Below are 13,068 nucleotides of genomic sequence, written 5' to 3' on the forward strand. Positions count from 1 at the left end.
ACTTCAACTCCCATAATCCCCAGCCTCAGTGGCCTTTGGTTGGGGATTATGGGAGTTGAAGTCCAATAACACCCGAGGACCCAAGTTTGAGAATCACTGCTTTAGAGTGACGGTGATGTGATCGCTCCCAAGCAATTGTTAGGCAGAGTTTAAATGCTAGTCATTTTGCCCAATCAGGAGAGAGCCAAGAAGCAGCACGGAGGAGGGATTGAAAAAGAAAACTTCCTTCTCTCTTCTAGTCCAGGAAATAGGCTGTCTCTGAATCCTGTCTAAGTACAGACATTAGTTTTCTTGCTGGGAAGGGGGGCTGTGCACCTCCTGCTCTTACTGACTAGTTATCCTTAGTGTTTCCACACTCTAGCTACATGCTGAGCATGGCCCTTGCACTATTATTTCAGTGCCACCTGCTGGCCAGTGCTTGCAGCACCATCTCTTTTCATTACTAAAAAGTAATAATGAAAAGCGGCAGATTTGAAAAGATTTGAAAAGGCCAGCAGGTGGTGCTGTGAACTAACACAAGGGGCAGGCTCAGCATATGGCCAGATTGTGGAAACATCCTATGAGACAGCATGATAATTTACAGAAGTAAGAAGACTGTCCACAAGGGCCTGTAAGTAACGACTGTAGAAGCTTTAAAAAGTATGCAATAAACTCACATCTGGAAAAGCCCTTTTGCAGATGTGAAAAGCACAGAACAGAAGGCCTGCTGGAAAACAAATAGCAGTCCTTCTGAAATACTATTCCATGCACACTCAATTTATAAGTTAATCCATATTTGTTTAATTTTCATTTTAAAAAAAATCTATACTTGTTACCTATAGTTTTGTAGAACTTAGATTCTGCTCACAAACAACAGACAGATCTGAAGACAGGAGGTGATGTACTATTGGCAGGAAGGAAGATTTGTTTTAAAAATTACATCTTTAATCTTGCTCCTCCTCCAACAAGCTGAATGGTATGCATTGTTTCCCCATTTTATCCTCACAACATCTCTGTATGGTAAATTAAGGTGAGGGATTATGACTGGCCAAATGTCACCCAGGCATTTTCCAGATTATGAACTTTGCTCCGGTAGAAGCATTGTAAGGTGCAATGGAATGATGCAACGGTTTCAACCCGCGAGTAAAGGGTTGTTCAATACTTAATGGTAGGCTGGTGGCCGTTCATATTGCTGTCCATTGCAACATTGTTTCCAGGTGGGGGGTTGTCCATATTTGCCTTATCTGCCCCCTCCTCCTGCCCAATTTTTGCGCCAGTGGGGTTGTGGATGAGGCGGGGGGAATGACGTGATGTCTTAAATCCCCCCCCTTCTCCCTTGTGCAAAGCCATCAGGGAAAGCGCAGTTCAAAAACAAAAATTTACCTGCAGCGTTGCACCCTTGCACAAGCAATCCAGCAAAACAAACAAAGGCGGAGAGGGCCCCTAGATAGACATCAGGGGAGTTGGGGATCGGGTCAATTTTGAACAAGAGGGTCACGACAGGGGAGTTAAGGTAGCTGTCCCCCTTGCTTTATTCCTCCAAAGTGGTGAGTAAAGCAAGCTCGGGCAGAGCCTCTCAGCTCTTAAGGCTCCGCCCACACTCCTGCTGCTCCCCCTTCGCACAGTGTAAAAGTTATAAGAAATTAGGGGGGAGGAGATAAAATGAAAAGAGACAAAAAGAGACAAATAAAATTGAAGTGGGAAAGGACGATATGGACAGGTGCCCCCCCAAACTGTTGCAGGGGAGTGACAGCGGGAGAGAGGGCATGCCCTCAACTCCTGCCTTTGGCTTCTGGAGGCATATGGTGAGCCACTGTGTGAAACAGGATGTTAGACTAGATGGGCCTGGGGCCTGATCCAGCAGGGCTGTTCTTATGTTCTTTAACTGTCCACACCATGCCACTTACACCAGGGTAACATGGTTGCAACTCTCCTACAACAGAAAAAGACTGCACTTCCCTGCAATGCAGATGCAACATTGTAGTTCTGCAGTGCAGTAATAAAATCTGAATTAGGGCATCAGAAATATGGACCACACCTCGCTGCAAGTGGTGTCGGATCTCTGGCAGTACAGAAACACACTTAGTGGATACGTTGCGAAACAGTTTCAGCGTGTAATGCGGAAAGCGCCCAATTAGTTTAATTGCTGAGTAAGGATTTCTAGCTTCTCTCCATATTCTGGTTCCCTTCACTCACTTTCATCATGCATGGGCCTCCCAGGTTCCTGAATGCCTTCTTAGCTATGCTTTAAGTTTTGCTGTTTTGACTCTGCCTTCACTTTCTCCCAGCTGCCACTGTGCTCCCCGCTGGCAGTTTTTATTGGCTTGACCCAGCCTTTGTCCTTCAGTTTTACTGCTGTAATCTTAGTCCAAACACAACATTCTCCCATATCTGATTCTGGAGAAAGCCTTCATGAGTCCAGCCTGACCATGACACTAGGGTATCCATCTGGACTTTGCCACCGGTAGCGTTTATGACGAGTCTGTTTCCCACTTCTAGCTAATATTCTACAAAAGCCTCAGTAATAGCAGGGTTGTTCACCTTAGGCTTGATACTGAACTAACACGACTGAGGAAGAACTACAGCAGAGATCTTCACTAAGGTTGTTGACATGACCGAGATCCCTGGTGGCTAGGGAGAGCTGGGGAGGGGAAGGCAGGAGGAATATACCCACTCCACCCTCCCAATGATCTTCCTTAGCCCGGTGCTGCACCGCTGCACACACGGTTACTGCTGCCGCAGGTGTGGTGTTCTGGATGCTGGGGAAACATTGCCTGGCCTCCAGAAATCCCACAATGCAATGCACAAGGAGTGTGATATATTCAGGGATTCCCCCTCAAGCTGGGTGCTCTAGGCACCCGACTTTGTGATCCACACAATCGGAATCTCTGGTAGAAGGGCACATTCATGCACTCCTATCTGGGTAATAGTCCAGGGAAAATTCCTGGGCTACTCAGCGGAGCAGCGCTGGGACTGGCCATGATCCTGGCACTTCACATGAGCAGCCCTACCTTGGTAGGGCTGCACAAGCTCAGGTAGGGCTGCTCATGTGAACAGCCTCACTCTTTTTCAAGCAGTGCCCACTTGGGCAAAAATCCTTCAATGTGGGATCCATTTCCCATCATGCTGACCTCTGCACAATGCTGTGATTTTCTACAGCCATTGGAAATAATGGGTGACCCTGTGGTGAAAGAAGGCTGGAAGAGAAATTGATTGTGTTATGTTTAGAGTTTACTTTGGTATGGAAGGGGGTAATTTCCATATTATCTGCACCAGCAAAGAAAACCTCTGCTGCCAGTGTGGGAAACTCCTAGCAGATGGGAAAGAGAAGGGGGGGGTGAGGGGCTGTTTGGAAAAAAAGCTCAGTTATTGTATTTACCTGAATCCAAGACTAGGTTTTTCCCAAGTTCCTTGATAGAAATTTTGGAGCTAGGACCCTGGCAGCTTCAGCTCTCAGCTGCACTGTCTCATAGTGACCACTAGGGGAGGGGTTAGGGCAGGGATTCTCAAACTTGGGTCCTCGGGTGTTATTGGACTTCAACTCCCATAATCCCCAACCAAAGGCCACTGAGGCTGGGGATTATGGGAGCTGAAGTCCAATAACACCTGAGGACCCAAGTTTGAGAATCCCTGGGTTAGGGTCATGGATAAAAGTGCCAGACTCCTCCCCTCTTTGTTCCTCCAGTGTTAGTCTCCATTTTGTCTCTCCAGAGATGGCTGTTTTGGTCTCTCTCTTCAGCCATAAGCTACAGTTCAAATTATGCTGCAGGCCTTTTCACATTTGTTTGTAACCTTTTCTTTAAATAAATCCATGTAGTTCTTCAATACTAAAGAACTGTCTCAAGTCCTCTTGCTTTGCTACTTTCTCGCCAAACTGGTTTTGCTTTGCTATTTGGGGACTGAACTGCCATTCTTCACCTACAAGAAATTGTGGAGTGTAGTGATGGGAAGGATTTGAGGGAGGTTAGAGCAACTACTGGGAGGGTGGGCCTTTCCTAATAAGGGGCAAAGTCTGGGAAAATCAAAACAGAAGGACCAATCCAGATGACTGGGTGGGAATGACACTCACAGCCACAAGCAGAAGAAGAGAAAGCTTTTTCTGTTCTGTCCCAAGAGTGCCCTGTGGAAGCCTTTGGAAGCTGCTGAAGGCTGGAGACAGCAGGAAGATCAAGGGACCAATTCAGTTAGATGTGTGAGGGAAGTTTTCCTTTATTGTATTGCCTGAATCTGAGTTGCCTAGTTAATGAAAACCTCTCTCTCTTATAAACTGCTTTATGAAAAGATAATTGTTCTTATTGCATACTCGTGTTTTCTCTTTTAATCTAATAATAAAACCTTGGTGAAATGTGCTACTCTTCATTCTGGATCTGCCTTAGGCACACACCTCTGGAGGCCTAGGAATGCTCAGCCCCTTCTAGGGAGGGTTTTGCCATTTTACACCCCCCCCAAATCTTTTATGGAGAGAGTGGTTTGTCCCATATTAAAATAAAGTGGATGCTGGTAGCCTACTATAAATCCCTTACAGTCAAGGATTCATCCCAGTGACCTCCTCCCTCCTCCTCTGGTAGGAGCTATGACAGGAGGCCATCTTAAATTCAGAATCCTCTTCCTTTGGGGTAAATACAGATATAACTTAAATCTAAGATTTAAGTCATCTTAAATTAAGAGCTGTATTCTATTTGGGTAAATATGGTACTGTGTGGAGTTACTAAGAACAGCCTGAGTGAGAAGAGGCTGGGAGACCTGTGTGTGGTTGTGTGATACAAAAGTATAAAGACTGGACCAGCTGTAAAAACTGTGGGGAGAAATCGTTTGAGGGGACCCTTATGGGGCTGTGTATACCTCCTGTATGTGAGAAAAGATACTGTAGAGTGTAATAACAGTTTTGTAACCAGCAAGACAGCAACCCCATTTTTCAGTAGTGAACCAAGACAATAGCAGAGCTTGTAAATAAACTTTTGTTTTATTCAACTAAAAGAAATCTGTGAGTCAATTGATTGACCACCCCCCCTCAAATGCCTATAACACCACATTACCTCAATGGAAGATAAAATCTAGAGATATACATATCAGGCAGTATAAAAATATGATAGATGGATGAATGAATGAATGAATGAATGAACGAACAAAATGTATACAGATCCTGAAATCTTGTACATAAACACAATGTCTTTAGATGGTAGCAGCAAGGTAAAGGAAGCAGAAGGAAATACAAAAACAAATACCTTCAGCAACCATAGGAGGGCTGCACACAAATACCTCCACACACACACTCTTTTACAACTCCCCTCATCACAACTGCATTTGTGCAACTTTCAGTTGGTCATGCATGTGCAACAGCACAGTCTGTGCTCCTACCACCCATATTGCATTGTCTGGTATGTCAGCCACTGGAATGTTGGCCACAACATTGTCTGTTTTTTCTGTAAAAACTGAGTGGAGAAAAATTGAACAAGTCATCTCCAAGAGGTAAACACAGGGACAAATTGGGACCGTGATTTATGAGGGACAGATTCCAGAAAATAGGGACTGTCCCTAGTAAATAGTTGGAGCCCGTTGTAAACTACTGACCACCTTTCTCTGTCAGTTGTTTATCAATGCTCATCTTATCTCTTTGTAGCAGCTAATTGCTCATCGTCTAGGGAAAATTAGCCATTACAAGGAGTCTTCCAGACACTACAGTAGTTTACTCCAGCTTCAGCACAAATTCCGACAGGAGATTTAATGGGGCAATCAGATGTTGTTAACAGGAGTGTATCCACAGGTGAACAAGGGGTGGGGGCAGACAAATGTTCCCAGATTCCTGAGGGGGGGGCACCAGCTAGCTGACAGCTTGCCCCTCAAGCCTCTCTGAAGAAGGAGAGGGGACAGGGGTCCATCTTTGCTTTTTGTCCAAGAGCCTACTCCAACCTCACTACGCCCCTGGTCATTAAGGATGTTGTATACATTCTTAGTACCATCTGCTGACCATCCATGAAAAAGCCATGTCTTTCCAAATACTACTTTGGAGTAGTATTTGAAAAGGCATGGCTTTTTCACAGATTGTCAGCAGATGGTGCTGAGAAATTGCATAATGACCTTTAACATCATATGGACATCCCTGTTGAATCAGAGGTGCTCTTATCCCTGGAGTTCCAGGTGTATGTCCAGGGCCTCAGGGGTGGACCCCCTTCAAAGAACCCAGGCCACCACCAATAGGGCCACAAGCATGGCCCCAGATACGCCCCCTGCGTCTGACATCAGACGCGTAGTCCTGTCTGGGAGGGAGACCACGCCCCCATGTCTGATGTCAGTTGCGGGGGTATGGCTAGCCCGGCCCCTGCATCTGACATCAGACACAGGGGTGGGGCCAGGGGGCCACGGCAGCGGCCGTACATGGGCCGCCACCAGCCTCCCTACGCTTCTGCAAGGCCTCTATACCTCCTGGAGCCCCTCAAATCCTCTATAGTCTGTCCCAGATGGTGTGGTTGCCACGCTGCCAGCCTGCATTGTGCTAGGTGGCAGAGTGTGATTGTGACCTGTGCCAAATGTGTCCTCCGCTTTAGAGACAGAGAGGGGAGCGGGTAAAGAAATATGTGAGATGGGGCTATGTTTCTGCTAATGCATATTTGTATAAACGTACCTGTTTTATATCCATACATTCTTGTGAGTTCAGTTGCTCTTTGTGCCTTCAAGAATCCATGTGTTAAAAAATACTGCGTGTGCCATGGTGTGTGTCTGTGTAGGGGGATGATGCTTATCTGGTGGTGGTGGTTTCTCTATGTAAACCACTTTGGAAACTTCTGTTGAGAAGCGGTATATAAATATTTGTTGTTGTTGTTGGTAGTAGGGGGCTCCAAAGGTCCCTAGGTCCAGGCTCCAAATTTATCTAGGTGCACCTCTGCATTGAATGTCCCATTGTAAGCGTTGCTGGGATAAATTACTATCTAGAAGTGGCCAAAGAAAGATAGACCATGAAAAATTACCAGATACCCTCCAGCTTTTTCTACTCTCCTTCAAGGAATGTTTCAGAATCTTCACCAGAAACTGGCTGACATGATGATGAGTGTCGTGGGTACCCAGATTCTTACACTCTAGAGCAGTCCTCAATGTAGGCAGAGATTGATTTCCTCAGGTACAGAGGGAGGCTAGCAGCGGCCCATGTTTGGCCACCGCCGCAGTCCCCTGGCCCCGCCCCTGCATCTGATGCAGACGCAGGGGGCCAGTTGGCCATGCCCACATATTTTGTCAGGTGCGGGGGCATGGTCTCCCTCCCAAACATGGACGCACGCCCCGTTGGGAAGGGAGATCGGCCCGCACTGCATTGGGCAGCACAGGCTGGAGCGACTTTCCATGCCTTTAAAGTTCCAGCCACTCTGCCAATGCAGAGCGGGCCTACATCCCTCCCAAACGAGGCACGCATGTCCCCATTTGGGTGGGAGATCGGCCCTGCTGTGTTGGCAGCGAAGCCAGGAGCGGCTCTCCCTGCCTTTAAAAGGCAGGGAGAGTCACCCCGGCCACACTGCCAATGCAGCGTGGGCTGATTTCAGTCCCAAACAGGGCCATGCAGCCCTTTTGGGGAGTGAAATAACAACCCCCATGTCTGACGTCAGATGTGGGATGTGTGTCTGGGGCCGTGAGGCGCGGCTGCTGGGGGTGGGGGTTCTTTAACCCATTCACCCAATAGTGGCTCCACCCCTGGATTTCCTTTACTGATTGTGGTGGCTGGACCTTCTCTAGCAACTGTAGCAACTCTAGCATCCATCAAGCTGCATCCACCAACTGTCACAAAACAGCTGAGAAGCACCATTGTATGCTGCTCACCAGGCCTGTACAACCAGCCAATGACAGCGCACCTAATATGCATTGTGGTCTGCCAAACATTTGACAACTTCCCTGTGTTTGTGGTTCCAGGCAGGCTGCAAGGGACTATCTTTTCCCATAGAGTGAAGGATAATCTTCTGTCTCATGAATCTGAACAGCTTATAATCACAGGCAAGGAGGGTCTCTTGTGTGTGCCATTACCATTTATCTGCACCCCTGGTCCTTTGTACCTGAGGCCTTTTCCAGTGGCAAGATAGCTGCAAAGGGGCATGCTGTGCTGGAGAGGGGGAAGGATGAAGCCTTCTCTCTGTGGTGTAGCCCAATCTCTTTAGTATGGAATGAACATTGCCTACTGGTTGTGCCCTCTTCCAGGAAAGTGGAAGGGGTGTGCCTGGGGACCAAACAATGGTAGTAAAATATTAGTAGTAAATACATATATGTGATCAAAAGAGAAGTTGTAAACAAACACAGTTGCTTTTCAAATTTGTTTTATTTGGCTCAGTGTGCAATGGAGATGGCAGATGTGGCCAGGTTATCATTGATCAGTTTGGGCTTTGGGTGGTATCTTATTCCCAATATAATGGTGCCACAAAACTAGCAACGTGACCTTCCATAGCCTATTAGCCATAAGGATATTCACGTGATGCAGCTTAGCTGTCAGGAGAGAGAGAGAGAGATTCTATATGAAGGTCATAAAATATTTTAGCCAGTGCCCTCCCTTCCTCTATTTGATTTATTTAAAATATTTATATCTCCAGTGCAACACTGCTCAGGTTTGCTCACAAAAATGGCAAAATAATAATAAAACATTAATTTTAAAAAGTGAATAACTAAAAACAGGATCCAGGTAAATCTAGATTTAGAAGTTGAAAGTTAAAAAGTTAAAACATTAAAACATTTTTAAAAATGTACTAGATTTTTCCCTCCCAGAGAATACAGGACTTCCGCACATTTCCCCTGGTGCTCTGACTAATTGCTTGTGAGACAGAAGTTCAAAAGGTGCAACTCTGGCACAGAGAAGCAGCAATGGAGAAAAGTTGCCCTTTGGCAGCTAGGGATGATGGGAGTTGTAGTTCAGTAAGAGCTGGAGAGCCAAAGTTGCCAACCTCTGATTATAGTGTAATTGTGATTTTTAAAAAGGAGGAGGAGGAGCAATTGCTCTGGCTGCAAAGATGAAACTTGTCAATAAAGGACCAACCAGTTGGGAACAAATATTGATTACTTAAAGGACAGCAGCCCGAGGGGAACGAGCGGCAATGGTGGCGCCTATTGGCAGCAAGAAAGGGCCCAGTCAACTACTGCTGCTGTTTGGGGTTACTGAGGCAGAGGGAGGGAGGCAGGCAAGGGGAACTTGCTTGTCAGCTGCGTGAGGGGAACGAGCAGCCATGGCTGTGGCGGCAGTGAGGAAGGGCCCGGTCAACCGCTGCTGCTCCTGCTCCTGTAGGGAGGAGCAGGAGCAGGGCTCGGGTGAGGGTTGGGAGGTCTCTGGGAATAGGGGGCTGCAGCTTGGCCAATAGGTGCCAGCAGTGCTGCAGCCACAACCAAGAGGGGTGAGGGGGATGGAGTAAAGGGATGGAGGAGTGACCAAGTGGGGTGAGGGGGATGGAGGAGCAGGAGTGTGGCTCAGGTGAGGGTGGAGAGATCTCTGAGGTGAGGGGGGGCTGTGAAGGAGGTGAGAGGAGCAATAAAGTACTGGTGCGTAGATGCTCCGCATGAGTTAAGTTAGTAAGTTTTAATATGTTGTTACTTACTAGGCTGCAGTGGGTTTTGGTTGTCTGTAGTCCACAGTGAATGTGTCTGTATTCCCACTTTCATCACTGACCAGGACCTCTGCATAAGGAGAACAGCAGTCTGACCTACAAGGCAGGGGGCAAATGTATGAGACAGATAAGTTCAGCTGGAGGGTTGAGTGGAGGCAAAGCTCTGATGAGTGTTCACCATTGGCAGAGATTACATGACCTGGAACAAAGGAACTGAGAAGCTGGTGTAGGGGAATTCTCAGAAGTGCGGTGCAGGATGAAGTGGCATGATTACATACAGGCAGGAAGCCAAAATATGGCAAGGGAAAAACATTATTAAAATGAAAACAATATCATGGTGATGAAATGCGCATGACGAAACTTCACAAATGAAAATGATCTCTTTCAAAACACAAAAGGCGCAAAACATTCCATTGGAACAACCAGGTGAGTCGGTTGTTCCAATGGAATTACCCTGGTCTGTCAGAAGGGAACAGGGTCAGACCATTCCACCTCGGAGCGGGTTGTTTTGTTCCAAGTTCGGAACAGACCCCCCTTTAAAGGGGTGTTCTGTTCCAAGCTCAGAACCCTCAAAATGGCCCATTTGGGGATGGAACATTCTGACCTCGGAATGTTCTGCACACTCCTACCTCTTAGGTAGTACATAGCCCGTCTCTTCTGGATCAACTCACAATTCAACAAACTGTATCGCAAGTCTTGAATTTGTCGAACTAGGTGCAAGGTATAAGATAGAATGTACAGTGTTTTATAACGGAGAAACAGGAAGGCCATTAATGAAAAGATAGAGAGAGCATTTGGCTGATATGCAGCATAATAAAAATAGAACTAAACCATGGGTGATGCACATGAGAGAAAAACATCACGGAGAAGTAATACAAGTGTCAATATTAGCAGTTGAAGGGAATTTAATGGTACCAAATTTAATTAGATCAAAGAAGCAATGTTCATAGAGCAGTTGCAACCAAATATTAATGTAAAGGAAGAGATGAGAGAAGCTATGAGAAATATGTTGGAGATCCAGCTCCAGATGGCATCGACCTTTTGCACCAGTAACCCTAATAGCCACTAGGGGCATTGGGCGTAGAGACAGTTAGGGTCCCTTTCTCTTTTCTGTTTATCTCGGCCTCTGACCCCTCTATTGATAAAATGTACTCAGGAACTTCCTGGGAGTGACTTCCTTCTTCCCAGAATGTTTCTAGTTTTCTCTCTGAGCACCATGGTTCTATACAGCTCTCTCTGACCAACATGTAGCCAGAAGTTAGATACAGGTCTTTTCCTGTCATCATGATTCATGTACTTCTGAATAAAGTAGATTAGTTCAACCTTACATGAATCTCCATGCTTAGCATTTACATGCTGAGACCCTGCTAACTTCTGCTGTAATGGGAGTGAGTTAGCTCCTGAAATACTCTGCTATATAGGTAATTACCCGTGAACAATATATTGGTCACTGAAAAGGTTAAAAGCTTTGCTCATTTTCTTCTCTCCTTTCTCATTTGTTTCCACTTGTAATTTAGTCACTGTATTTAAAACTTGAAGTATTACCACTTGGTATGCCGAAAAGAGCAACGAGGAAGGTGTTTTACACTAAACGTTTGCTTTGCTTACATGTCTGAGGTTATTTCATTAAGGTTATAAGGTTATTTTATTTTAACATCCTGTTTTTGCACATTAAAGAGATTGTTTTAAAGCTGTATTAAAATGAGTCAAAGAGCATAAATACTTAATTTTACATATTTTACTACTACAACAAATATTTATATATCACTTTTCAACAAAAGTCTCCAAAGTGGTTTGCATAGATATAAATAAACAAAATGGTCCCAGGTCCCCAAAGGGCTCACAATCTAAAAAGAAACATAAGACAGACACCAGCAACAGCCCCTGGAGGGATGCGGTGCTGGGGATGGAGGAGGCCAGTTGTTCTTCCCTTGCTCAATAAACAGAACCGCCACTTTAAAAAGGTGCCCCTTTGCTCAGTTAATTCACTTGCAATTTTTTTTAAAAAAAAAATATTATAGCTTTTGTGATGTCAGGCACTGGGACAGCAAAGAATAAAAGTAAAGGAGATCTTAGAATAAGGAGAAATGGGCACACATTTACAATCATGCAGGGACTAGGCTCTGTGTGGAAGGACCGAAAGAATGCAGAGTGGTCTTGTAGGAATGGAAGTCCTACACCCAGCACTTCTTCAAGACCTTCGTTCTCTTGACAGTTTTAAAGCTAGGAAGTTGCTTTATTGATTTAAAATCCAATCTGTAATGTACCAGTTTTTAAGGGAAGCAATAGGCCAAGAATCCTTTGTGAGGAACCTGGCAGCTTTAGGTATAGAGTGGTCCAGACAGAAAGACATTGGCTGAATTCTCAAGTTGAGACTGAGTGACATAATCAAATCAAATCAAATCAAATCTCTTTATTTTGGTCTAGTGGCATAATCAGATATTTATGGTGGATATTTAAATCTTCATATCAAAATAGTCTAGCACCTTTCTGAAATTTTCACATACCTTAGTCTGGTCTGTATTTCTTGTTTTGTGGGGGAGAGTTCTTGGGGTTTTTTTGGTGCAGAATTTGGAATATCATGTTTAACTTTCTTAAATTTATTTTAATGTATTTATTACATTTATATCTCACTCTTCCTCCTAGGAGCTCAGAGCAGTGTACATGCTTATTTTAATCCTCACAACAACCCTGTGAGGTAGGTTAGGTTGAGAGATACATGACTGGCCCAGGGACTGGACAGGATCCACAGAAAGGTGTGTTTGTGTAATATTGATTCCCCTCCCCCCATGTAATTAATGCCTCATCTCATAATCTCATCCTGGGGCAAGAAAAATCAAATCAAAGCATGTATAAGAGATCCCTAAAGCAAACAAAAATGGGTGAAAACTAACAAATGCAAACTTCTATCACCATTCAGTCTAGTGCTGGTCACCAAAAGCTATTTTGAAGAAAAAATCTTTAAGAATGCTTTAGCAAGGTGCTTGGATGAATCTGCAGGGAAATGAAATTCCACAGTCGTGGACACTGGTAGAGCCAGCTGAATGCCGACCTGTGTCCCGCCCTGCCAGCGGCCGCGCAAGTGACTCCCTGTGCGTGTAATGTCACGTGCACATGGGTGTGGGCCCAGGCTCCAAAGAGCCTGAGCGAGCTTTCCTGAGCTCATTTCCAGGCAGTGTTTGCTGCCTGGACGCTTGTATTTCCCTTCCTTTCTCAGGGATCTAATGGTGAACTCAATTAGTTTTGAGTTTAGCAAAATTAGTTCAGCAAAATTAGTTTTGCGGAACGAATGGTAAACTCAAGAGGGCGCTGTTGGCTAATCTTAGGCTGCACTTCACAGATAGCCAATGCTTTCTTGTAAGAAAGCAAGCAATGTACAGGATTATTGTGTGATGGTTGCACACCTGTATTTTGCTGCATGAGCACATGGTGGGGATCTGAGACCAACAATAGCTTTTGTCATATGCTGGTACAAGGACTGGCAAGTACCTGGAGCAAGCAGGCAAATGGTCAGTTTGCTAACTGA

At 45.3% G+C, this 13,068-nt stretch overlaps 1 protein-coding gene across 1 annotated transcript in view; it reads right to left on the reverse strand.

Moving 5' to 3' along the window:
- Positions 1-8,298: 8,298 nt before the first annotated feature.
- LOC128346255 (von Willebrand factor A domain-containing protein 7-like) overlaps positions 8,299-13,068 on the reverse strand; it is a 49,613-nt gene continuing 44,843 nt past the window's right edge. Inside the window, exons 17-18 of the mRNA XM_053299341.1 lie at positions 9,534-9,638; positions 8,299-8,436 (exon numbers count right to left, since the gene is read on the reverse strand). Coding sequence (XP_053155316.1) covers positions 8,433-8,436; positions 9,534-9,638 — 109 coding nt within the window. The 3' untranslated portion in view covers positions 8,299-8,432. The remainder of the gene's footprint in view (positions 8,437-9,533; positions 9,639-13,068) is intronic.

This window comes from Hemicordylus capensis, chromosome 2 (assembly GCF_027244095.1).
Source record: "Hemicordylus capensis ecotype Gifberg chromosome 2, rHemCap1.1.pri, whole genome shotgun sequence".
NCBI classification, from domain to species: Eukaryota; Metazoa; Chordata; class Lepidosauria; order Squamata; family Cordylidae; genus Hemicordylus; species Hemicordylus capensis.